This window comes from Bos indicus, chromosome 19 (assembly GCF_029378745.1).
Source record: "Bos indicus isolate NIAB-ARS_2022 breed Sahiwal x Tharparkar chromosome 19, NIAB-ARS_B.indTharparkar_mat_pri_1.0, whole genome shotgun sequence".
Classification (NCBI taxonomy): Eukaryota; Metazoa; Chordata; class Mammalia; order Artiodactyla; family Bovidae; genus Bos; species Bos indicus.
The window spans coordinates 24,125,232-24,152,994 of NC_091778.1; the positions used below are offsets into that span (position 1 = coordinate 24,125,232).

The 27,763-nt window shown below is 42.1% G+C and overlaps 1 protein-coding gene across 2 annotated transcripts in view; it reads right to left on the bottom strand.

Moving 5' to 3' along the window:
- Positions 1-202: 202 nt before the first annotated feature.
- SMYD4 (SET and MYND domain containing 4) overlaps positions 203-27,763 on the bottom strand; it is a 39,421-nt gene continuing 11,860 nt past the window's right edge. The window contains exons 3-11 of one of the 2 annotated variants that reach the window (XM_070772824.1): positions 24,069-24,213; positions 19,195-19,284; positions 16,651-17,815; positions 6,662-6,844; positions 5,960-6,123; positions 4,600-4,732; positions 3,647-3,763; positions 3,319-3,460; positions 203-2,049 (exon numbers count right to left, since the gene is read on the bottom strand). In XM_070772824.1, the coding sequence (XP_070628925.1) occupies positions 1,896-2,049; positions 3,319-3,460; positions 3,647-3,763; positions 4,600-4,732; positions 5,960-6,123; positions 6,662-6,844; positions 16,651-17,815; positions 19,195-19,284; positions 24,069-24,213 (2,293 nt within the window). In that variant the 3' untranslated portion in view covers positions 203-1,895. The remainder of the gene's footprint in view (positions 2,050-3,318; positions 3,461-3,646; positions 3,764-4,599; positions 4,733-5,959; positions 6,124-6,661; positions 6,845-16,650; positions 17,816-19,194; positions 19,285-24,068; positions 24,214-27,763) is intronic. The other variant, XM_019982194.2, reaches the window with a different exon arrangement.

Consider the following 27,763-nt stretch of genomic DNA (forward strand, 5'->3'; position numbering starts at 1 on the left):
TTTTGTGGCCACACTACACAGCATGCGGGATCTTAGTTACCCTGGGTCTCCTGCTTTGCAAGTGTGGAGTCTTAGCCACTGGACCCCCAGGGAAGTCTTGGACTTTAGGTCTTGAATCAAGCACAGATAACCCCCTTGTCAAGCTAATGTCACCTGACAACACAGGCTAACATGCAGACAGATCAGGGAGGAAGCCTGTAACTTCAGGAAATAATTCTTTATTTTATAGAGCATTTAAAGAAAGCTTTTAGTTCACATAAGAATGAGGTCTGTGATGTAAAATTCTACCCATATTCTTTTTAAGGAAGTGGGCCTCTTTTACTAAGTACAGCGGAACCTTTTTTTCAGGAACTTGAAACGTGCCAAGTGTTTCAAGAACAGAACAACTACAGAAGCAGCCACAGGACTAAATTTTTCTTCTTGAAAGTCAGCTCTACCCAAACATCTCACTGGCCATGGCCTCTGCCACAGTGAATTAGCAGAAAGGAAGATAAACGAGATTCTGCCTGCCCTTCATTCAAAGGTTTGAGTGGAAACCATGTTCTGAACACTCAGCTTCTTGAAAAGCTATTGCCAGGCAGCGTCAAGGCCATTCAATTCCTGATTATAAATGCCAGGGCACTGGCATTATAAACTACCAGGCACTTCTTGGGCATGGTTGGGGTGGGCAAGCTCTCCAGGCAGTGTGAATTCTTTTCCACTAACTAACTCATCTGAACCACTTGGTCCCCAGTGGTGACAGAGAACCCAGGGTTCAGATCCAGAGACTCTGGCCTCCTCACGGGGTTTAGACTGGGGTCCCCAACCTCCAGAATCTAATGCCTGATGATCTGAGGTGGAGCTGATGTAATAATAATAGAAATAAAGGGCACAACAGACATAATGTGCTTGAATCATCCCCAAACCATCCCCACCCTGCTCCTGGTCTGTGGATAAACTGTCTCCCATGAAACCAGTCCCTGATGCCAAAAATGTTGAGAGCAGTGCTATATAGCCAGGCAGACAACAGTTCTTCCTATCTTGTCTCTTAGGTTTGAAACCACAAGCAGCCACGCCCACACCCTCAGCATCTTCTGAAGCTGTTTTTCCCCCTTTTCAGTACTTACATAGTCTGTATTTCATTTGCCTGCTTGGGGAGATAGGAAAAAAAAGCGATCTCTTTTCAGGTTTGCTAATAAACATAACTCAGAAAGGAGGTGTTATAAAGCCTTCGCTACAAGCTTGATCTTATTAGTGTTTGGTCAGTGAGTCAGCCAAGAATATACAGTGAAATCCAGAGAACAAGGACTGGAAAACTAGTAGAAAACACATTGAGAGATGCCATCCTAGCCCAACAGTAAAATGGCCCCATATTTATTTCTCTATTCATGATTTATATGCTACTGGATTAAACAAAGGATTTGAGGAAGCTAGATAACGTAAATGAAACTGTCTCTCTAGAGGTAAGGAGCCTCACTGACTTCTGGCTTTATAACTATTTTTCAATTACAACACAACTATTAAGAGTTAAAGTTCCCACTGGACTGGTACACAACATTTCATTACTGCTAGAAACCATAGGAATGTTCCAGTGAAGCCGACATCATCATTTAGAGAGGTGGCGTCTAGCCAAAACCCTAGGCTAACATCCAGATGCCTGCAGACCAGCTAAAATCCTTTTAAAGGGCTTAGGCTCTCCAGATACCAGTTTGAAGTCTTTTCTGGGAAATGGGAGTTTGTGCTGGAGAGTAGTTAACTACTTCAAAAAACATCCATCAAAATAGGTGAGCCTGTCTCTAACTGCGATGCTCTCCAAGTCCTTCCCCATCTCGTACACCAGGCTTGTGACTGTCAGGCAGGTCCTGTATTTTAGGTGACAGCTCAGCAGCAACAGACCCTCTTTAACTCATCCCACCCTACTCCTTAGGTCCCACAGGGATGGGCAGCAAGTCCAATAAACAGGACTTCATCTTTTGTAGCTCCCGGATCTCGTCATTCCAAGGGCCATAATGTACCAACAGGACCTTCTCTGCCTTCTGTATTGTCTTCAGAGCTTCGGGTACTGCACACCTGAACCAAAAGCAGGTAAAGAGGAGTGAACCCATGTATTCAATCAGGCAAAGATTAGTGGAGGGCCTACTCACATCCTGCGAAGAATGCAGAGTACATAACTTTTGTTTTCAAGAACCTTATAGTCTAGAAGGGCAGATAAGACTCACAGAACACACTGAAAGGCAGAGTTTGAAATGAAAGTTACAAAAAAAGTACAAAGATTCCAGGATACGGAGAGACGGGCAGGTCTCAAAGCACTCATCCGATATTTCTGTTGTTGTTCAGTTGCTAAGTCAAGTCCGAGTCTTTGTGACCACGTGGTCCTATATTTACTTGAGGTTTACTCAGGAGTCTTTGTCTCAAGAGACACCAAGTCCATCTGTGATCTGATTCTGCAGCTCTTTGCCCTCTCTCTGACCGAATGGGCTGCCTCTATGTCTTGGGTATCAGGCCCACCCACCACACAGTCCCAGGACCTAGTTTCAAACATTTCACCACACCAATGGCAGCTTCATCAAGGCTGGACGTATTCCATCCAGAAATACTGACAGCAGGGCCTCCTAATGGTCCCCGTTACAAAAGTGGATGAGGCCGTCAACTCACCAACCCTACTGTTCTTTCAACTTGCAAAGCTGGGTTTCTCAACCTTGACGATATTGACATCTGGGGGCCAGATAATTCTTAGCTGGGGGGTCGAGGTGCTGCTGGCCCATGCACTGATGGGTGTTTAACAGTATCTCTGGCCTCCACCCCGAGTCCTAACAATTAAAAACGTCTTCAGACATTGCCAGACGTCCCCTAGGGAGCAAGAAGACGCGTGCTTGATTACAACTGCTTTAAAAATAGGACCAGGAAGAAGGAAGAGGGCCTGGAGTGAGGGTGCTGAGAATGAGCACCCGAGGGAGGGAGGGGACCGAGAAGAATGGCTAAGAGCTGCTACGACGGTGGGCATGGGGTGCGGGGAGCCTGAGGCAACCTCTCCCTGGGAAACTCCCTTCAGAGCTAAGAGCTTCCCCGCATCTCCCAGGAGGAAATTCTAAAGCAACAAATGTGTCAGCAGGACAGAAGGAAGGGATCGTTCCTAAAGGGGAAATAAAGACGTTTCACTTTATTTTCATTCCAGGGGCCGCGTGACCTAATTTCCTAGAGAAACTGTTCGGCCCTCATCAGAGCCTCATCTCTTTTCTACAGAGCAGTGGGGTGCTGTGAGAGCAAAAAGGAACACACAAAAGAGCCTAGTATAAAATCAGTATGTGGCCTGGCGAAGTGCTACGAAACAAGACTTACCCATTGAAGAAGACCTGGGCCAGTTTGAAGAGCTCATGGCCCATCTCCACACTGGATGGCCCATGGTGGACCTCCACCACCTGAAGACTCTTCTGCAGGTGGGTCGCTGACTTCTCCCAGTCCCCTGCAAAGAGAGGAAGATCTGGATCCAGATGAGAACCACAGTCAGCTGTGGATGAACTTGTTCTGGGAAAGGAAAGCTGAATGGAAGGGAGAGCAGCCTCAGATGGAAGACTGAGAGACACCCAACCAGACAAGGCCAAGGTCACGACCGCACACACAAGGCAGGTTCATTCCTCGGAGCGGAAGATACAGACACAGGCCATACCTAAGGCAGCATAGGCCTGGGCCAAGGCATCCTCGATTTCTCCCACCACGCTGTGTTCCGCAGACAGGAAGCTCTCGGCATCACTCTGACACCCCAGCAACAGCTGAATGGCTACCTCTATCAATTCAAAGGAAAGTGGACTCATTACAGACACAAATCCAGTCTTAGAAATGAGATTCCAGCCCTTAAATCCTCTATGGGTGGGCCTGAATGTGGAAATCCCACTTTGTCTCCCTGGGTTGTGATCAACCCGCAATGTTGGGTCCAATAAAGCTGTTCTCTTATGTTTTCTCTTTCAACAGCACAAGGTGCTGGGTGAGGCCTCCCCACATGTGCTCTGGGTTTCCAACTTCAGTTTGAAGTGGGATGGCTACATTCCATGTATGGTCGTTACTTCTCTTGACTCAGAAATCTAAGCAAAAAGGTCAACTTTCATAAAAAGTAGGGTAAATAAATTCCCATGACGTCAAGCCCCAAGGCAGAGCTTTCCAGGATAATGAGGGGTTTTGTAACTCCCTTTCTGGAAAAAGCAGGATACTTAAACCCACTGGGCACATGCTCCGCTGCTCTGTAGATGAGAGACAGGCTCTGGTGAGTGCAGAACAGTTTCTCTGGGAAATTAGATCACGAGGCTCCAGAACTTAAGTAAGTGACATTGAGCTTCTGGATATGCACAAAGATTACGGATGTCAGAGATAACCCGTTAGTCTTTAACTAACTCTCTGATGCCTAAGAGAACAACAGCTTAAATCAGTTGGCCCTTTTTCAAGGACATCATGCAAATTGAACTGGTAAGGGTTTGGTCTCACTGGCCTACATAGCCATCTTGTGGCTGGCAGGGGGATAATTAAATTCAACGCTTCAATCTTCACTGAGTATCCTTGAGATCAAGGTGAACTTGGACTGAATAAAAGAGAAGGGGCTGGAGGACCGAAGCAGGGAGCCACTCTCACCTAGTCTGCCGTTTCTGAGATGCTTCTGGGCCGCCCCCACCTGCCGCTGAAGGTCCTGTAGCCGGGAGACCAGGAGGTCTCTGCTGACTGATTCCATACAAGCTGGGCCGCTGCAGCTCAGAACATCATCTCCCTGCAGAAGTCAGTATTCTCTTTATTGACCCGAGTCAGCTAGCGACACTGCACGTGCTTACCCTACAGCATCACTCCAGAACTTCTGACCCTGTGGGGCAAGGAGACTCCTGCCGTAGCATACAATGACCAAGGGGGACTGAATCTGGATTCGGTTTGATGGCAGCAACTTTAGCAGAAGCAGGAGCTGAGCCTTGTGGGAGATTTAGCTTCTGCAACCAAATTAAAACTGGTACAGACCACAGTCTCTTTCCATATTAGCGTTGTGTTGTGTGTTAGTCGCTCAGTTGTGTCTGGCTCTTTGTGACACCATGAACTGTATCCCACCCGGCTTCTACAGTTCCTCTTACTTCTCTCTGGGGCTAGGACTTTGGATGACAGACATATTTCCAGGGGTTATGAAAAAGCCACAAGGAAACCAACAGGAAAAGGTGCTGGGTGAGGCCTCCCCACATTTGACGCTGGGCTTGTTGTGACTTCAGCTTTACAATAAAACCAGTTCCATGTTCTACCTACAGGTCCCCTAAGACATTAGCTGTTTTTCAGATGCCAGAATCCATGGCTCCATTTGGCAAGAGCACCCTGATTTCTCCCGAGGGTCCTCTTTCACCCTTCCTCAGTCAGTACCTGGGAGCTGAGCGGGGAGCAGGCAGCTCTGATATGGCCCATCCCTCTGGCCCAAATGGCTGGAGGGAATCTCTGTGCCTCTGATTTCCCTCCAGCCACAGGTATTGGGTTGATGAAACGCAGTATGATTTTTGCCCACATCTCTGTTAGAGTCTGTATGTTTTTACCCTTCTGGACTGGGAGGGTCTAAGGCTGGAGCTAAAGGCAGCCATCCGGCCACGGCAAGGAGGAAGTCTCTCTGAGACTGGGTTAAATAACAGAGAAAATGGAGCTGAGGGGCAGAAAGAAAAACTGGGTCTTGGTGACGCTCCCTGAGCCCCTGGGCCACAGTGTATTTGAAGCGCCCTTGACCTGGGACTTCCTCGCGATTCACTGGAGCAACCCTGACTTAGTTTAGGTGGGATTCTCTGCTCTTTGCAGGAGAAAGAGCGTGAATCCCAACCCTTCCCTGTGGTTCCTGTAGGGGGTGATCAAGGTGTGGGGAAGAGAGAGTATGGCTTTCAGCACCTCCAAGTCCCAAAGGCATCCTCCTAAAGATTTCAGGCCTTTCAGCTGGATAACTGATGTCCCAGAAAAGCCACGAGAAGAGAGAAAGATTCACCTGCAGGAGCGCTCTGCAACGGTGACAACGGAAGGCTCCCCGACCAGGCCCCGCCGAGGGTCTCTGCTTCTCACGTTCACAAGGTGGACAGTCGCAGTCAAAGAAATACTGAGACCTCAGCTTCTGGCGCCTCTCAGCAACGCCCATCCTGCTCTCATGCGGTCCTGCAGAAAGACCACGCTTGGCCAATATTGAAACCCAGAGAGCACCAAACACTGCTTAAAAGATTGCAGGGGACTTCCCTGGCGATCCAGTGGTTAAGACTCTGAGCTTCCACTGCAAGGGACAGCGGGCTGCCTCCCTGGTCAGGGAACTAAGATCCTGCACATCACAGTCAAAAAAAAAAAAAAAGACTTCAGCTTAGTGGAGGGTCTGGTAATCACACATCATGTGAGAAGTACCTTTTACTCAAACACGGGTGTAACTATAGAAACAGGCTTCACAGTCATGGGGACAGGAAGGAAAAGAAGCCAAGAAGTTGTTCCCAGTCCATTTTCAGAATAGGATGCTTATAGGGATCAAGCCGTGAGACACACCGTAGTGTAGACACAACAGGGCCTAGTGAGGAGCTCTGTGCCGCCTCCACCAGGAAACAACCCTCCCTGGGCAGATGAAGGCACCTGCTTTGGGGCCTGCCCATGCGAGTTCACCCCGTCCTTTTCTGCTGGAGAAGGTGGGCAGCGGGGAGGATGGACGGCTCACCATAGCAGTGCAAGATCTCTTGCCCACTTCGAATCAGCTGTGATGCCCGAATGGTGGCGATGGTGCCGATGAAGGACACGCTGGTGTTGGGGCTGCAGGAATGGTTCAGGAGGCTGACGACAGGGAAAAGGGCCGTGGCAAGGCGCACCCGCCGGGTGTCAGTAATGAGGCTCTCTTTAGATCCTGAAAGTGCAAGAGGAGACAGGGGAAAAATGTGTCAGGACATTCATCCTGGCCTCGCCCTCCATTCCAGCCGGATGAGCTGGGTGATCAGGCCTGAAGCCCGGCTGAGTCAGAGTTCCACAAGCCGGATCTGATATAAATCAGACGGAGCGTGACTCAGAGCTAACTCTGGTCCCCAGGAAGCAAAGCAAATGAGCACATGAAAAGTCCACCAGAATCCGGGAACCTAACCACTGTGTCTCAATTCCCCCAAAATAATCCAAAGATTAGAATTTGTAGAAAATAATAAAAAAGGAATTATCAGTAGGGAGCCTTCTAGACAAGACAGTTGCATAATGTTCATGACGACATGGAAACCGGAGCACCTGCTGAGGTGACTTCCTAAAGACTTTGATAGTCCAAGTGCTTTTGTTTAACTGGTCTTTGGGGGGTTAATAGAACAGGTAACCTAATGGCTATCTTAAACAGGCCTATCATCTATTTTTTAAAAAACTAGAGTTATTTCTTATGCTCACCTCTTTATTCTGCTCTTTGTCCCAATTTGATGGGATATCAGTCAGTAGTAGTTCTCACTGAAAAAAAATCTCTGAATCACTTTTTTTTTGGCTACACCTTGCCGCATGTGGAACTTCCCTGAGCAGGGATCAAGCTTGTGCCCCCTGCACTGGAAGTGTGGGGTCTTAACCACTGGACCACCAGGGAAGTCCTGGGCTATGTCTATTCCAGTTCCATATCCCAAGCAACCTCTTCTTTGAAACACAATCAGCAATTTAACCACATGACTGAAAATTAGGAAGGAAGTGGTGGAAAAGAGTCGTGAGGCTATTTCTGCACCAAGGCTCAACCACTTATATTCATATGTGAATTCTTCTATTCTCCTGAAGGCCCACTTGCTCTTATTTTAGCCATAACTCTAATTGGCATAGCTATTCAGCTTCTCAGCCCACAACAGTCCAGAAACAGAGAACTAATAAGATGCAGGATTTCTGACAACGACCAAGGAGACGGTGACAGACTGGGGAGGAGGCAGAACTTATACAAGGATAATAGCCTTGGGGCAAACAAAAATACTAGCACCACCGAGTTTTACTACAACTGTACATCTGACTTAACCAGAGGCTCTCAGACTCACACCATGCTTGCACGGATTTTTGTGACAGCCATACGTATCAGGAGAATGCACAGTACACACAACCTTGAGTGTACGAAAGGTTTCAACTGCGTTCCGAAGCCTTGGTGTAAGCACGAGCAGATCGTATTTCCAACAAAGCTGGTTGAAATAGGAAAGATACTGGTACTTGAAAGGGAAATTTCAGTTTTCTGGAAAACTGATAAGCCATCACTTAATTGTGATATCACCATATAAGCCAGGAGTCTCAATCTACCAACCACCAAATAATGGGGTGTAGGCACATATGAAATAAAGAAAATATAAACCATCAAGTGAAAATGTTCTAGAAAGGAAAACATTAGCTATAGGGCTAATACTGTCTCTCTGCAGACAATTCTATTACCTGCTGCTGTGGAGAGCCAGAATTAGAACAAGTAAATAAAACTCACAGGGAATCCAAATGACTCCATTTTAGTCAACAGTTCTACACTGTATTGAAATCTTTCATTAGTCCGTCTCCTAAATGCATAACTGATTTTAGTATCCTTCCCCCCGCCTTGTCCAAGGCCTACCTTCTGGTAAATGTGCTAATGAGCAGTGGAAATGCTAAAAGGTAAGGAGGCCGCAGGAAGGAGCAGCACAGGGCACAAACAGTTTGTAGTCTGAATAATCAGCCTCTGCATAATTAAGAGTTGACTTGCATTGCCAACTACTGATAACTGGCAATCTATATTAGAACAGCTGCTAAAATTTTCCCAGAAAAAAATTATCACAATGCCGTGAGTAATGCCAGCTTCGTGAATTATTTATGGATTATCCTCTGACAGAAGTAGGCCCAGCAACTGAGTGGGGTGAGAATTTTATGTCAGAGTTGAATCTCTAATTATCTCGACAAAATTAAGTATTGATTTTAAAAGTTATTCAATATTTTGCATTAGTCATCTATTAGCAGAGATCAGAGAAAGTGAGAATGTGTAGGTACCTTAAGCAAATCTGTTGACATTTTGTGTACAGAACAAACAAAAAACAAAAAAAGAGGGACCGATTCTTTATCTTACGGAAAGGGCAGCTCACTAATATCCTTAGTACACTTAAAATGAGATTCAAGTAAAGAAAAAACATTCATTTATAATACTTTTGGAATATACCTCTCTTGGCAGATATTTTATGAAACTTCATAAAACTTATGGCAGATATTTATGAAATTTCTGTGTAAAACAAGTCATCAAGGATCCCCATGAAAGGTAGATTCCCAGTGGCTGAAGAGTGAAAGGGCAGTGAATTGACCTGAACCTCTGCAGAACTTCATTAATCCCCTTTATGACCTGAACCCAGACACACCATGAATATGCCAGTTTTACCCAGACAGATCTGCACATACCGAGGTCTGGAGTTTCATCAGTGGCCAGTTCTATTCCTTCAAATAAGTGCCAAAGAGAGGTTCCTGAGGAACTATGATTAAATAGGATTTATGCAAAGATAATAACATACGTTTTTATAGGTTTTTGTCAAAATCCATCCAAGTTAACACTTTAATCCTTCTTCTGAGCTACTGATGAAACAGCTGCTAATGAAATTCAATGAGAACACTAAACTGGGAGGTGTTGGAACCCCAAAGAAATAATAAAAAGGAATGAAATAAGATTAGAAATATTAGCAGACGGAGACAAAATTAGATTGACTTCAAAAATGAAAGTGAACATTGCTTGTGGGCGTGTTAATTGGTACAACTTTCCTGGAGGGCAATTTTGCAGTATGTATCAAGTGCCTTAAAAAATGCTCTTATCATGTGAACTTTTTTTATTGTTTAAAGAAACGAAATTACAAAAGAAACACATGGGAGTCCGAAAAAATTTACAATCTGCAAATTACAGAGAAAATAACATCATTTATAATACTCTCAGTCAGCTATAAGGTTTTGGAGCATTATATAAGTTTTCTTTCTAGCCCTAAATATGGAATTTTTAACATAACTAGCAACATGAGAGACTTCACTTTGACTTTGCACTTTCATGCATTGGAGAAGGAAATGGCAACCCACTCCAGTGTTCTTGCCTGGAGAATCCCAGGGACAGTGGAGCCCAGTGGGCTGCCGTCTATAGGGTCCCACAGAGTCGGACACGACTGAAGCAACTTAGCAGCAGCAGCAACATGGTACACGTAGTGATTTGTAAGTTACTTCTCTTCACTTAGTATGTCATGGCCATCTCTTTATACTCTAACCTGAGATGTATACTATAATTAAAAAAAAAACACAAAGCAACTCTGCCAATCTGATAGGGAAAAAAATGGTATCTTGCTTAAATTACTAGAGAGAGGTTAGAAATGATCATCTTTATTACTACTTTGATAAAGTGCTTGCTTATGTATACATAAGATTTAACTTATATACCATAAAACTCACCTATTTTAAGTGTAATTCAACAATTTTAAGGAAATTAATCTAAGTTGTGCAACCATTACCGCAATCCAGTTTTAGAACATTTCCATCACTATGTCCATTTGTAAAAGTTGACTTTAAGAGTTGCACAGTTGCTGGGAATGTTCTCATTTTGTCACTCACATTCTCATTTTTCTTTATGGGTTTTGGGGGGTGGGGAGTGTTAAATCGACAACTATTTCATTTCTTACAATGCTGTGTGCCAACAACTTTGCTTGAGCTCAGCTGAATATTTTTTCTGCTAGTCTTGCCTGGGATTACCTTCAGGATTACAACCATCTGCATGTGGTTTTTTGAGAGGCTAGCCCAGGCTTGTTCACAGTCCACATGATCATTTTAAGAATTAACAATCGCAGCTGCAAGGTCTCTTAAGGCTTAGATTCATTAAGTCACATAACATCACTTCTACTGCACTCCACTGATCAAACTGAGGTTCAGCAGGGGGAAACAGGCTCCACCTCTGGATGGGAGAAAAAGCAGTGTCAAGTTCAAACGGAGTAAACATATAAGGATGGGACCACAGAAATTGTGGTCATGTTTGCAAACAGCCTCCCCTAGAGGCCTGGAGATTCACCTAGTCCTCTCATTATCCATATCAGAGTACTGACCCCCACAGAGGTTGAGTAACCCGCCCAAGTTCATACTGAGAGTTAGTGGTTAGAGTGAGAGAACAGGAACTCACTGTTCCCCATCCAGCACTTTCATTCCTTCAAGGGCCTCTTTCACCTACATCTGCTATCTTCTTTTCTGATTATAGTGTTTTTGAAATTTGGCATTTAAGTTAAATCTAGCTATCTTCTAATTACTGAAATTTGGTATTATACACTTTAGAAAGCTTCTCTGACCAGCCTAAAATTATGTAAAAATTCACTTATCTTTGTCTAGATATTTAATGGTTTAATTTTTAAATATTTAATTTTTTAACGACTTGAGGAAAGACTCTAATACTTTTGGGGGGCTACCATATCAGTACCATATTGCTTTTAATTATTGTAGCTCAATGCTGATAGGAAATCTAGTAGTACTAAGTCCCTTCAGTACTTTTTACAACAAAAAGGCTATTCTTTTTTTTTTTTTAAAAAAGGCTATTCTTACCCAGTTATTCAAGAAGAACTTTAGGACACTGTCAAAGTTTCAGAAAAATCCAATCGTGATTTCACTGGAAATGGCATTATACTGATTAGGTCAATGCAGGGAAATCGGCATTTTTACATTTTTTAGTCTTTCCTTCTCAGGACATGGCATGTGTCTGCATTTATCCAAGCCTTCTTTTATATCTTTCCAAATTAAAATATCCTTGCATTTCTGGAAGAGATTCTACTTGGTGATATATGATTGCTCCTTTAATAAGCTGCTGGATGTGACATAGCAGTGATTTTTTTTTTTCAGGGTTTCTGCATCTATATTCACAAGTGAGACTGGTCTATAGTTTTTATTCTGGGCTTTGTAAAATGAGTGGGAAAAGGTACTAGGTTGTACCCATGTCCTGGAAGAGTTTATAATGTATAAAAATGATATAAAGTATCATTATATTTTTAGATATTTTTATAATGTTTATATTGTATAAAAAAGATAAAAATATCTTTCTGTTCCTTGAAAGGTACTTTTTAAAAGGTAGCTAAATGTGTTCCTTAAAAGTTTTAAAGAACTCACATAGAAAAGAGTGGGTCTGGCTTGTTTTTATGGAAATATTTTGATAACTTTTTCAATTTCTTCCATAATCATTGGACTTTTAAAGCATTTTCCTCCCTCTGGAAAAATTTAGGCAATTTCTATTTTTCTACAAAGTTGTCTACTTAGTATTTTCAAATTCAATAATCTAAAGTTGTACTAAATATTTGCTATAAACTTTAAAACAAATTTATATTCTTGGCTACACCCCTTCATTGTTTCTAATTTGGGGGCGTTTTCCCCTGCTGCTGCTGCTGCTGCTGCTGCTGCTGCTAAGTCGTTTCAGTCGTGTCCGACTCTGTGCGACCCCATGGACGGCAACCCACCAGGCTCCCCCGTCCCTGGGGTTCTCCAGGCAAGAACACTGGAGTGGGTTGCCATTTCCTTCTCCAACGCATGACAGTGAAAAGTGAAAGTGAAGTTGCTCAGTCGTGTCCGACCCTCAGCAACCCCATGGACTGCAGCCATCTAGGCTCCTCTGTCCATGGGATTTTCCAGGCAAGAACACTGGAGTGGGGTGCCACTGCCTTGGATTTCTTACTTAGATTTGCCAAACTTCTGTCTCTATCAGGAACCTGTAGACTGTATAGCCTGTGTGCCAAATCCTGCCTGCTGCCTCTTCTTTGTACATATGTGGCCTAAGAATGGCTTTTGCATTTTTAAAAATCATTTATTTTTATTTTTGGCTGCCCTGGGTCTTCGTTGCTGTGCACGGGGCTTTCTCTAATTGCGGGGTGAGCAGGGGCGACTCTCCAGCTGCAGTGGGAGGGCTTCTCACTGCGGGCACTTCTCTTGCTGCGGTATGTGGGCTCCAGGGCGAGGGCTTCAGCAGTTGCGGCCCACGGGCGTAGCTGCTCCTTGGCACGTGGAATCTTCCAGGACCAGAGATCGAACCCATGTCCCCTGCACTGGCAGGTGGATTCTTAACTAACCACTGGACCATCAGGGGAGTCTGGTGCTTACATTTTTAAGTAGTTCAAAAGAAAATTCTCATGAAATGAAAAATTGTAAGGAATTCAGCGTTCAGCGTCCATAATAAATTTTCATTGGCGCCCAGCCAGGCACATTCATTTGTGTGCTGTTTATCATCGCTTTCATGCTACAAGTGCGGCTGAGTGGCTGCAGAAGAGACCACGTGGTCTGCAAAGCCCGGGCATTTACTACCTGGCCCTTTACAGAGAAAGTTGGCTAAACCCTGGTCTATAGGACACAAGCTTTGATGACTATATCTCTGAATTCCCTGTTTTATTATGTTATCTTGGTTTCTATATCCTTATTATTAATATATTTGATCAGAGGGGCATATTAAACTTTCTTATAACCATGGAGTTTTTGCCAGTTTCTCCACATATACTCAGTCACTTTTGTTTTACAGACACAATCTCTATGTTCCTGAGAGCTAAGCTTGATGATACATTTCAGAAAAGTCTCCTTTACAAAAATAAAGTGCCTCTTTGTTTTACTAGATATCTTACCTTGGGTTCTACTGTTTTATATTAATACCCTGATTTGCCTGTGATTCCCGACATGTCTTGCCCAAACACTTCATGTTGTTTCAAGAGTCACCTGGAGGAGGGCATGGCAACCCACTCCAGTGTTCTTGCCTGGACAATCCCATGGACAGAGGAGCCTGGCAGGCTATAATCCATGGGGTCGCAAAGAGTTGGACATAACTGAGCAACTAGTACTTTTTGTAAACAGAATATAGTTGGATTTTAATCTTTTTGACCCATCCTAAAAGATTCATTTAATAGAGTTTAGTCCATTTATATTTACTGTTTAAGACTCATTTTTATAATTTTCCTACCTTTTGCTCTGTGAACTATTTTTTTGAATGTTTCTCATTTCCCTAGAATGAAGGGAAAGGTATACAACCAATTTTAAATTTGCTAGAATAATGTTACCACAGTGTGAATATGTGTTTTTAATTTTAAAAATACAGGTATGTTCAAAGAAAGCCATAATCACCCATATTTCCACTTTTAATTCATCACTGCTAATTAAGATTTTGGTATTTTTACTTCTAGTGTTGTTTTTTACTAATGTATATACAGTTAAAACATAAGTAAGAATAAATCATGCATAAAATACTAGAACCTCATAGATGAAGACAGAGTCTCCTTTTCCGATCACTTCAGGTGACCAGTATTATGGTACGTATCTAGTCCTTTCTAGTCCTTTTCAGCCACAGAAGATACAAGTGTTCCTGACTATACATATTCTTCCTACCAAAATTCATTCTTAAAAACTTGTGAAAAATTTTACCCCAAACTTGCCGTGTAAATAAAAAACTGACTGCAATGCAATACCATGAACAGGGAACAAAAACATTTAGGCGATGACTCTTTGACCATAAGGGGAGGCCAGTGAAGGAGGGCAGGTGGAAAACACGTTCGTCCCTCTGGCTTTGCCATCCTGCCTCAAGGACTCAGCCTGAGTTAGTGGTCGCCACTACTGTTTTTCGCAGACAACAGTTTTCACAGTTTTGCAAGCTACTGACATTTATATCTTTTTCGTATGTTCTACTTAGTATTTTAGAGGCAAGACATAATAGAATCAAGAGGTGGTATCTTTCTGCTGTATAATCTGGAAGCTCTATATACTATTTTTTATATTCAGAAAAACAAAACAAAATGAAAACAGTATTTTTTAAAATGCCAGTGAATGTACCCAAGGGAAAACACAATTCTGTAGAAACACTCAAGAGATATATTTTAGAAGGTAGCAATGGCTCAAAGCAGCAAAAGGCAGAGAGGAAAACGGAGACTGGCTTGCAGTGTGATTCTGTTGTATCATGGGATGAGGCCAGTGCTATTTTGGGATGTTTCCTGTGCTTCAGGATGGGGAATTGAGTCCTGCCCCAAAATATGTCCAATGAAATAACTATACACTGTATAACTTGGCAGCTGAATTAAAATTAGAGATAAAAAATATAAACAAAAGGTTGACAGGATTCTACATTACCTCGTGTGAGACAATCAAAAGAGCTAAGCATATATAGTTCAGTGAAGCCACATTTAATATCTGCCTATAAATACTAGGTGTAGATATGACCTCATTCCTCCCCTCCAGAGAGCTAATTAGGAAATTGAGAAAAGTATCCTGAGCTGACTGAATTGAAACACACTGTCTGCTAAAATGGAGATCAAACAACAGAAATGTTGGAAACACCATTTCTTTGCTAATAACAGTATCTGTTGTCAGTACAATCATATTAGAGGTGGCACTCAGGATGCTGGGCACAGGTAACCTCCCCATCTACCTTAACAGCCTCATCTCCAGGGTCTAGTTCAGGAAAACAGGGCTAGGCTAGTCTGTGTCTAGCAATGGCCCTGAGACCAAAGGCAGCCCAAACTCAGATAAGGTAATCCATGTTTGATTAGAAATAGTCATACAGCCCTGGAGAAGGCAATGGCACCCCACTCCAGCACTCCTGCCTGGAAAATCCCATGGACGGAGGAGCCTGGTGGGCTGCAGTCCATGGGGTCGCTAAGAGTCGGACACGACTGAGCGACTTCACTTTCACTTTTCACTTTCATGCACTGGAGAAGGAAATGGCAACCCACTCCAGTGTTCTTGCCTGGAGAATCCCAGGAACCGGGGAGCCTCGTGGGCTGCTGTCCATGGGGTCGTACAGAGTCGGACACGACTGAAGCGACTTAGCAGCAGCAGCAGCAGTCATACAGCCCACTATAGCAGTATTGCCTGAAAAGCTGTGCTGGGCCAGATTCCTCTCTTGGAAATTTAAAACAGAAGAATGGAGGGAAAAATCTGTTGGCTGAAGAGAAGAGACAAGACTAGCTGTGTCACAGGAGTAAGTTAAGATTCTGATACTTTAACTACAGACCCTGCTCCGTCTGCAGTCTTGTTTGTCGTGATTGTTTTGTCTAGATTGTTTGAGCTTTCCTTCACAATAAAAAATTAACAGTGTAGGATTTCCCTGGTGGTCCAGTGGTTAAGGATCTGCCTGCCGATGTAGGAGACGTGTTTGATCTCTGATCCAAGAAGATTCCACATGCTCTGGGGCAATTAAGCCTGTGTACCACACCTACTGAGCCCTTGCGCCACAACTACTGAAGCCTATGCACCCTAGAGCCCATGCTCTGCAACAAGAGAAGCCACTATAATGAAAAGCCTCTGCACCACAACTAGAGTAGCCCCTGCTCACTGCAACTAGAGAAAGCCTGTGCACAGCAATGAAGACCCAGCACAATCATAAATAAACAAAATTTAAAATAAAATTACAGTTAAAATTAAAACAAAAATTAACAGTGTAACAGAGTTTTTTTTGGGCAGGGGATAGGATTTTTAACTTTATTTTTAGAAATAAGCACATCAGCTTCACAACTCTGTAATGTTAGGTGAGATTAAACTACCCATTTTACAGATGAGAAAGCTGAGGCAGAGTAGGATCAAAGTAATTTAAAGTCACAGAGCTTCTCGATGGCATAAGCAGAAGACAGCTGTGTGTTCCCTTAAGCCACTGACTTGACTACTGTTCTCTTTTACAGTTCTTTCTCCACTGTAAATGTTAGCTCTATCAAGAACAATATTGTAAGGCAGAATAAAGAGGTTTCCTCTTACCTGTTTGCTGGATGGTCGTTATTGCCTGAGCATTACACTGCAGCTGTAACATGTGTCTCAGCATAGCCACTCCCCAAACACTCAGCTCTGCACACAACACAGGAGGCTCTGCAGCTTTCAGCTTAGTTGGTTTCAGATCTGTTGTGAAGGCCTGTAAACCAGCTGCTTCGAGCTGCCTGCACAATGCAGAAACACTTAGAGCACAGAGGAATTTGTGCTCAGGGCTATGGTTTTCAGTATGGGGTAAAAGGTGGAAGATGGCATTATAATTCCTTTCATATTTCCCATTAATATCACATCCAGGAATTGGGGTCTCAACTGCTTTGTCCTTTTTGTCCCCCTCTCCTCCCAGGTCATATTTGAGTGTCTGCACCGGATTCTTGCTTTCAGGTAAGCAGATGCCCTGGTTACTCATCTCACCACAGAGCTTCTTTGTGACTTTGCCAACATCCTCAAATCTAGCTAAAAGAGTCGACCTCAGGGCAACATGACAAAACAAACCCAGTGTGAGAAGCAGAGCCCCCAGAGAACACTCCACACTATGGTAGCGATCCCAGGCCTGCTGCATACACTCCTGGCTGCAGTACTTGGCATAGCTGCATCCATCACAGGGAACCGGGGCCAGAGTGTGCCTCAGACATCGGTGACAGTGAAGGTCCCCATTGGTAACTTGGATGTCCCACTTGCTCTCCAGGCCACGAGGCCACAGTGGCACTTCTCCTGGGTTAAGGACACTCACAAAAGCATCCTCTTTCACCAGAAGCTCTCCTGGGAGGATATCTTTTGTGGCAACCAGATAGCGGCCTTTTAAAGGGTCTACATGTAAGCTGACAGAGGACGAGGCGCCAGGAATTTGTTCATTCTCTTCCCTTAGGTCCACACCCTCAAAGGTTTTGGTTAGAGCCTCTGGGAAGATTTCTGGGAGATTCTCCTTTTCTTGTACCTTCACTTTCACACGACAGAGGATTCTCTGCAGAATCTGAAACTGGGAAGCTGAGAGAGTTGGCTTGGCAGCAAAGCTACTTTCAAGATCAATGACGGTCTGGCTTGCCTCCTGTGGTCTCCCCAGGGTCACCAGACACTCTGCCTTACGCAACAGCAGCTTGGGTTGCAGTCTTTCTGGATACCCATGCGTCTGTGCTCTGACGATGTCTTTAAGGCATGTCTAAAAACAGAAAGTAGATTCCCAAATGACCATTCGTCCCCACTCTATAAAATATTCACTTGGAAGTCTTAACAAAAATCTACAAGTGAGTGAAGGATTATTAAAAATAGAGCAACTACAACCCTGTGCTTATTTCTTTAAATCATATTGTACTGTGATCTTTTAGTTTAATGATTAGAAATACATGCTGAAGGTATTATGTTTAACTGTCATTAACTATTTTTGATTCTAAGGAAAAAAGTTTTACAGACAGAAGAGGCATATTATGGTGATTAAGAGGGCATCCCAGTACAGACTCCGCCTCTTACTAGTTGTATGACCTTGTGCAAGTGAATTAGCTTCTCAGTGTTTAAGTTTCCACATCGGAAAAAATGGGGATAATAATACCTCACAGGATAGAAGTAAAGACAAAATCAAGGTAATATACCTGAAGTGTTAAAAAGATGCCTGGAACCCAGTATGTGCTTAATATATGGGAATCATTATTGTAAGAAGTAATAATATAGGGAAGATATAAAGGGCTCAATGCTTCACAAGGTCTGCCCATCGCTGCCTTCAGTAGCCCAGGCTTTTCTTGCTGGGGGACTGGAGTTAGATTCTTGCTCTCCTCCTTTGGACCAAAGGGCTTAAGTGTGAACTTGTGATTACTCAGATAGCTCTCTCCCCCACCCCCCGCCACTTTTCCAGTTTTGGTTGTGCTGGGTTTTCGTAGCTGCTCAGGTTTTTCTCTAGTTCTGGAGCATAGGGGCTACTCTCTAGTTGCGGTGTGAGGCCTTCTCACTGAGGTGGCTTCTCCTGTTGTGGGGCACAAGCTCTAGGGCTCTCTGGCTTCAGCAGCTGTGGCTTCTGGGCTCTAGAGCATAAACTCAGTAGTTGTGGAGCACATGGGATCTTCCCTGATCAGGGATCAAACCTGCATCTCCTGAGTTGGCAGACAGATTCTTTACCACTGAGCCACCTGGAAGCCCTACAGGGATATTCTTAAACCTGCTCATCCACTTATTAAAAAAAATAAATAACCCAAACAAATAAAATAGTTTGCAAACACTTAGAACCTAAAGCATTATTAGCAGTAGCTGTGTGTATCACAATTGATCTTAACAACTGAGCAGTGCTGACCCACTGGAGAGAGTCCATGGCCCTGGGGAACGTGCATGTCTCTTTCCTGCCAACCAACACCACCCTACATAATAATCTGTGACAAGTGAAGTGAACGATGAGAAAGAACAAGTTCGGGAGGATATCAATTTGCTTCTGGTTCAACCAGTTGCATAGGGCCCAGTTTTAGTGTTCTGAGGTGGAAGCAAGGATGAAGGTCTAGTCCCCCGGGGAACCCCCTGCAGATCCTCTCCAATCACACCAGGCATTCTGATACTCACTTCATACTGACCCAGGTGGAAGAGGGCTGCAGAGCGATTGGCATAACACAGTGAAATGTCCGTAGAGCTGGGCCCCGAATGCGATACTCCCTGAAGAACAATGAACCGGTTAAGGTATATACATGGCAACTAGCATCTTCAGAGTTTTTTTTTTTTTTTTTTTCCAGAGAACAGGGGCTCTGCTACAAAACACTGTATACGATTGGGAAAGTTACTGGATCTCTTTGTGCTTCATCTGCTTCATTTTTAAGTACCTTAGAGCAGAGCTGAGAAGATTAGGTGAGGAAATAAATATGTGAAGCACTTTGAAGACAGCAGCTTCAGACACAGGGTCGGCCACAAGACCACACTCAAGGTAAACAAAAACTGAGGAGTATAACCTGGCACATAACAAAGTGTGAGGAGAGCAAACAGAAAGTCACACAAGAAGAAACACTAATGATACGTGGGAAACAATTCCTAGACAGATAGTCAAATACATGAAAATGAAAGCAGACAAAGGCTGCTTTTTTCTACCACCAAATTGGCAAGGAATAATCATAAAGGTGGCGTCTCCAATCACTGGAGAAAAGATTGGGATTATTCAATAAAAGTACTGGGACAAGTAGCCACTGAGGAAAAATAAAGTTGGTTCTCAACAGATGATAAAACTTTCATTAGGATAAATTCCCAATGGATCAAAACCTTAATGTGAAAACTAAAACTGTAAGAGCACTAGAACAGTCCAAAGTGATGCTGGAGTGAGAAATACCTTTCTAATTATGACACAAAACCCAGAAGTCATAAAAGGTTAATAAATGTGGTCACATAAAAATAAAAAATTTCTGTGGAGCAAAAACCAATATCAAAAGACAAACATTGAACTGGAAAAAAATATTTGCAACTCCTATTATAGGCAAAGAGCTCATTTCTTTATGAACAGTCCTACAGATCAATAAGATGACAAGCAATAATTTAGTAGGAAAATAAGCAAATGATAGGAACAATTCTCATGGGAAACATAAACGGCCCTTAAACAAATGGAACATGCTCAACCTCATTCATAATCAGCAAAATGCAAATTAAAACTCTGCTGAGATGCTATTTTTCACTTATCAGATCGGCAAAGAGAAGTAAAATTGATAGGATACTCTGCAGGCATAGGAATGAGATACACTTTGTCTACATGGCTAGTGGGAATGTAAACTAGTTGCACGACTACTGAGGCGATTCAGCAATACATGTATCTCTTAATATATACGTGCTGAGGCTTTCCAGTTGGTTAGTGGTCAAGAATCCACCTGCTGACGCAGGGGACGTGTGAGACACAGGTTTGATTCGTGGGTCGGGAAGATCCCCTGGAGCAGGAGATGGCACCCCACTCCAGTGCTCTTGCCTGGAAAATCCCATGGGCAGAGGAGACTAGTGGGCTACAGTCCATGCGGCCACAAAGGCTCAGACACGACTGAGCATATACACTATATATATGTATCTGTATCTCCACTGACCCAGCAATTCCTCTCCTAGAGATTAATCCATGTAGACAGATATAATCTCTTATCCTACACATATATGCAAAATAACATACATGAAAGGCTTCTCATCACAGAATTGTTTGAAGTAACAAAAGATAGGAAACAAATATTGATCTAGAAGACACTAATAAATTAACATTACATCCATACAAAGCAACAGAAGTGCAAAAACTGCAGTGCTTAACAGTGTGTGCAGAATTTTATTTACATAAAAAGAGTGCATGTGTGCAGGGGTGGCAGGTTACTTGTATTTATTTGTGTTTGGTGAGGTACCTCTGGAAAAATACCTTTTAACAGCATCAGTGCTACTCACTTCTGGAGATGGAAACCAGGTGACTGGGGAACAAAGGAAGCAGACGGCACTGCATATTCTTGCACCTTTAAAATTCTAGCTATGTAAGCACATTTCCTATGCCAGAATAAATAGGTAAAATAATGATAATAATACCATAATAATCAGTATTGCTTAGGATATAGAGAAATGAACATCCCATGTTCTGGTGGAAGGGGAGTAACTAGCTTTTTCCTGGAGAAAGATTTAGCATCAAGTACCAAAGGCCTAAAAAAAAAAAATTACATTCAATTGACCCAGCAATTGCCCTTCAAGGAATTTATCCTGAGGAAATAATCAGGTGTGTACAAATATTTACATAGAAAGATGCTTCTTGCAGCTTTATGATACCAAACAACCTGCCAACATTAGGAGATGTTAAATCAAGTATAGTTCTCTGTAATGGAACACTAAGCCAGCCGTAAAAAATCATGTTCTAGCGGAAAATTTAATAACATGAGAAAACGGTCACAATAAATTGTTGAGGGGAAAAAAAGCAGGTTACAAAACACTAAGTACAGCATTATCACAATTTTGTACAAGAAAAACATATTTTCAGAGGAAAAAGAGGCTGGCTGGATGTAAGCAAAAATGTTAACAGTGCTTATCACTGGTTATGGGATTTTTTTCTTACTCTTTATGCTTCTCTGTATTTTCCAAGTAAACATATATTACATTTACAATCAGACAAAAATAACAAATAGTATTTCAAAAAAGAAAGAAAATAGCAACTCTATGGGAAAACGGCAAAGTACTATAATCACCAAAATACTAGCTTCATGAAAATAGGAAGGCTCATCTCCCTCTGCATTCAGAACAAATCTTAATTTTTCATCTGATTTTACTTTTTTTAGTTTATTTTCCTTGAACAACTTCCCTGTGATCACATTTATGACACGTATGCATGCAGCTGAAGAAAGATTAGCTCTGAAAAAGAACTATTAAGGCATTTATCAGTGATCATTACATCTAGTGGGTTTTAGTTCTTCGGCAATCACTAACACGTTATTCAGATAAATACTTTCTTGTAGCATCATAAAGCAGAGCTTTTATCAATTTTAGAAGATACTGCTGTTAGTCTGATAGCTGGAAAACTAATTCCAAACTTTAAGCATCGGTCTGTTTAAGATGCAGAGTAGGGGGTACCCACTTCAAAAGCACTGGCTTCCCTGATAGCTCAGTTGGTAAAGAATCTGCCTGCAATGCAAGAGACTCCGGTTCCATTCCTGGGTCAGAAAGATCTGCTGGAGAAGGGATAGGCTACCCACTCCAGTATTCTGGCTTGGAGAATTTCATGGACTGTATAGTCCATGGGGTCATAAAAAGTTGGACATGACAGAGTGACTTTCACTTTCACTTAAATTGCACACTAACTATAAATTGCACACTAACTATTTCAATAGACAAGGTTCACAGACCTGATTCAAGGGATTGATACATTCTTGCTTTAAACCCATATTTATTGCTAAAAAATTATGGAAGGAAGTATCTCAGGAATCTTTTTCAAGTTCCTACTCTGGAAGCCTTCTCATACTGTTCATGGGGTTCTCATGAACAGTAGATCACAATAAACTGGAAAATTCTTCAAGAGATGGGAATATCAGACCACCATACCTACCTCCTGAGAAATCTGTATGCAGGTCAAGAAGCAACAGTTAGAACCGGACATGGAACAACAGACTGGTTCCAAATAGGGAAAGGAGTACGTCACCCTGCTTATTTAACTTATATGCAGAGTACATCATGCGAAATGCCGGGCTGGATGAAGCACAAGCTGGAATCAAGACTGCCGGGATAAATATCAATAACCTTAGATACACAGATGACACCACTCTTATGGCAGAAAGCAAAGAAGAACTAAAGAGCCTCTTGATGAAAGTGAAAGAGGAGAGTGAAAAGCTGGCTTAAAACTCAACATACAAAAAAACAAAGGTCATGGCATTCGGTCCCATCATTTTATGGCAAATAGATGGGGAAACAATGAAAACAATGAGAGACTATTTTTTTGGGCTCCAAAATCAATGCAGATGATGACTGCAGCCGTGAAATTAAAAGACACTTGCCCCTTGAAGAAAAGCTATGATCAACCTAGACAGCATATTAAAAATCAGAGACTTTGCCAACAAAGGTCTGTCTAGTCAAAGCTATGATTTTTCCAGTAGTCATGTGTGGATGGGAGAGTTGGACCATAAAGAAAGCTGAGCGCTGAAGAATTGATGCTTTTGAACTGTGGTGTTGGAGAAGACTCTTGAGAGTCCACTGGACTGTGAGGAGATCAAGCCAGTTGATCCTAAAGGAAATCAGTCCTGAATATTCATTGGAAGGACTGATGCTGAAGCGAAACTCCAATACATTGGCCACCTGATGCGAAGAACTGATTCCTTGGAAAAGACCCTGATGCTGGGTAAGATTGAAGGCAAGAGGAGAAGGGGACAATAGAGGATGAGATGGTTGGATGGTATCGCCGACTTGATGGACATGAGTTTGAGCAAGCTCTAGGAGTTGGTGGTGGACAGGGAAGCCTGGCATGCTGCAGTCCACGGGGTCGCAAAGAGTTGGATATGACTGAGCAACTGAACTGAAATGAACCTTAATCTAAGTCACACTGGCTATAAGCTAACCTGGTGGCTAGCCCCCAAATCCAACTTCTCTCTAAATTGGGACTATCACACACTAACAGCCTCATCGGTTATTCAGACAAAAAAGGGCACACAATTCAGTGAGAGCTGATAGACACGGGTGAGGGAGGCCAAGGCGTCCAGTAAGGCTTGCTACACTTGTGCCTGAGGGAATACGTGAAGAGAAGTTTCTTGGTGGAATTTAGGACATATAATACAAACTCTCCTTTGTTTCAGAATATGAACAGAAGCAGAGTTGTACCAGTTTTCTTTTTCAAATCCAATCCAGAATTAATAGACAAAGTTACTAGTGGCTATACCACTTGGCAAGAACGGTTCTGTCTTTTGAAGAAATATGCACTGTTGGATGGTTGAGACAGCTCGTCCTGCTCGGCTGGGGGTGGGTCTTACCTTAGAGTACAGCACTGCGGCTCCCATATAATCCTTCGCCTGAAATTTTTGGTTTCCTTTTTCTCTGTAGAAAAGGGAAGCGTCGGGGTCCTTTCCAACAAGGTAACCTCCAGAAAGCCTTTTTAAAAACATCTCATCTTCAGGTCTTCACGAAGAAAGAAAAAACGACAAAAAAAAAAAAAAAAAAAGCACAGACTTGTTATTTCAAGGAAAATGAAAGACTGCACCTGAAACAGGAGTGAGTGCCTATGAAACACTGGGACGCAAGAGGTTGGATGCGTTATGTAACGTGACTGGGGAAACCAGCTTCGGTCTCAGAGACAAAGGGACTAGAATTTCTATTTAGAGGACAGAATACAATTTATGTATTTGTTTTGAGGCTGTGCTGGGTCTTCACTGCAGCGCATGGGCTCTAGAGCACGTGGGCTCAGTGAGCCCACATCACGTGGGACCTTTTAGTTCCCCCAGCAGGGACTGAACCTGAGTCCCCTACACTGGAAGACAGATGCTTAACCACTGGACTTCCAGGGAAGTCCCGTACACTTTTTATTCTGTATCTCATAATTACTGGCCAATAAACCATTCCTTGGATTAATGCATTATACAGAAGTTTGGGTGTGGAGAATGACATAATACACAAGAGTCTGTACTAAGACGTAGTCTCCACCTAAACTTTATTGAAAATACCTGGGTGAACAGCTGACAGAGGGGAGAGAGGGAGGAAGGGAGAGAGTGAGAAGAGGGAGGGGGAGAGAAGCCTGAAGAAGAGGAAGAGAGGAGATGAATCATAAAGTTAGTGTAATGAACTGTGAACATCTGGAGAATCTGAAAGAAGGGTGCTGCACAGCAATTCTTTACCTCATTTTTGCAAGAAAATCTGAAATTGTTTCAGTCTGCCAAGTGTTTAAAAGTAAGTATATGAATTCTCTAATATAGAAATATACAAACATACACCTTTCTTCCAATAAAGAAAAATAGTATAGAATAACCTAGCCTATGCTCTGACTATACAGTGCAATGAAACAAAATATGAACAAAATGGGAACTAAAAATCCTCTTAAGCAACTCTTGGGTTAAAGGGGAAATCAAAGTCAAAACTGCAGAATGTTCAGAAAACTATTTTTCAAATTTTTGTTTACAAAGATCTACCATAAGAAATACCTTTCATGTTGCGATTCAGTGTGATGCATCTGCATATATACAGAAATTTCACAAAACATTATCTTTCATTTAATGTCAAATATGGTTTTATTAATATTTAAACACAATATAAAAAAAAACCCTCAAAATAAATAACAGAGAAAGAAAAATAAGGAAAGATTTTATTTAATTCAGAAGGTGTGCTTGCCTGTTCAAAATTTATTCCAGTCCAGAAAATCTGAGGACAATAACCCACGCATATCTGATACACACAGATCCTATTCTTTGTTCTATTTGTTTTTGTGTTGTTTTAAATTAGGTTAAATCTGCAAATCCTATCCAAACAAAAAAGTTGTGATGAACAGTAATAACAGGAAAACTCTTCTTGCCTAACAATGACTATTCTTTAATCTTAATCCAAAATGATGACAAACTCAATGTTATTGTAATTGGTCTTCAGTGTAATTAAGAACTAAGCTGCAATAACTCATTCTTTCTTGCAGCACCAAGTTTAACTCAGTAATTAAAAGTTTTGAAAAGCAAATGGATGGTCTTTTTTAATATTTCAAATTTTCTTTTGGAAGGTTAGGATAAAAAATGTGTGGAAGTGAGATGAAAAACGTTTTTCTTTTGGTGTGGGTGCACTCTGTGGCATGGTAGGTGTTAGTTCCCCACCCAGGGATTGAACCAGTGCCCCCTGCTGAGGAAGCTCAGAGTCTTAATGGATGGACCACCAGGGAAGTCCAAGATGGAACAATTTTCTGGTTAATTTTTTTTTATTGTGGTAAATATTTTAAAAATTATCATTTCAACTATTTCAAAGTGGACAGTTTAAGTACATTCATAATGTTGTGCAATCGTCACCACTATCCATTTCCAGAACTTTTTCACCAGCCCAAACTAGAAGTCTGTACTCATTAAGCAGCAACTCTCTAGTCTTCCCTCCCTCTAGCCTTGGTAACCTCTATTACACTCTCTGTTTCTATGAAGTTGTCCATTCTAGGTACTTCATATAAGTGGAATCATACAGTGTTTGTCCTTCTATGTCTGGCTTGTTTCACTAAGCATAACATTCTCAAGGTTCTTTTTTTCACAGCTGAATAATATTCCATTGTATGTATATACCACAGTTTCTTTATCCATTCATCTGTTAGTGGACATTTGGGCTATTTTCACTCTTGGGCTATAGTGAATAATACTGCTCTGGACATTGGTGTGCAAGTAAATCTGTTCAAGTCTCATTTTCAGTTCTTTTGGGTATAAACCCAGAAGTGGTACTGCTGGATTACACAGTAATTCTAGTCTAAAATTTGAAAAACTGCCATATTGTTTCTCATAATGGCTATACCATTTTACATTCCCACCAACGGTGAACAAGGGCTCCAGTTTGTCTGCATCCTCACCAACACTTTTTAATTTTTTTTTGGATAGTAGCCATGCTAACGAGTATTAGGACAATAAGGTATTTTGCTGTCGTTTGACTTGCATTTCCCTAATGATTAGTGATGCTAAGAGCATCTTTCCATATGCTTATTTCATGTGCTTATCTTCTTTGGAGAAATGCCTATGCAAGTCCTTTGGCCATTTTTAATTGGGTTTGTTGTTGCTGTTCTTGAGTCTAGGATTTCTTTATATAATCTGGATATTAATCCCTTGGCAGCTATATGATTTGCAATATTTTCTTCCATTCTGTCGGTTGCCTGCAGACGACTGCCAACAGAATAAATGCTCTGTTGGTCTTGCCACTTGAGGCACTAAATATTCCACTTTTCACGCAGTCTGATTTGCTTGTTTTTTCTTTTGTTGCTCATGCCTTTGGTTTCAGAGCCAAGAAAAGATGCCAAATCCAATGTCATCAGCTTTGGGCTTATGTTTTCTTCTAAGAGTTTTATAGTTTTAGCTCTTAAATCAACTAAATTACTTGAGTTATTTTCGAGTTAGCTTTTGTAGATGGTTTAAGGTAAAGGTCCAACTTCATTCTTTGGCATGTAGAGTCTAACTTGAAAGCAGATAGAAAGAACCAAGCTCTTTCCTCTAGCCATGCCTTCTCTTTCTAGAGCCCTAGAGAGGTAGAGCCTCTTATTCGCTTGATAGGCAAAGCAGAAAGGCCCAGCCCCAGCAGAGCGTACAGAAGATAAGAGCTGAGAAGCTATAGCTTAATAACTAGCATCCATTCACACGTGCACATTTTTTTTCCTGAAAGTAAGTGCAGTCATCATGGAAGTTCACCTCTAAGTATTTCACCATGCCTCTGCTAAGAATAAGGACATTCTCCTATATCTTGATATTGCAATATCATTATCATGCCTAAAAAATTAACTCTAATTCAAATATCATTTAAAATTTCTCCATTATTCCTAAAATGTCTTTTTTTTTTCTTACCCCAACCTGATGCAGGATCAAGGTTCTAATTACTGCACTTAGCCATTATTTCTCTTTAGTGTCTTTTGATAGTTTCATGATTTTTGTTTTATTTTTCATGACTAAATTTTCTGAAGATTCGGGCCAGAAAAATGTTCTACATTCTGGTTTTGTCTCATTGTTTCCTCATGATT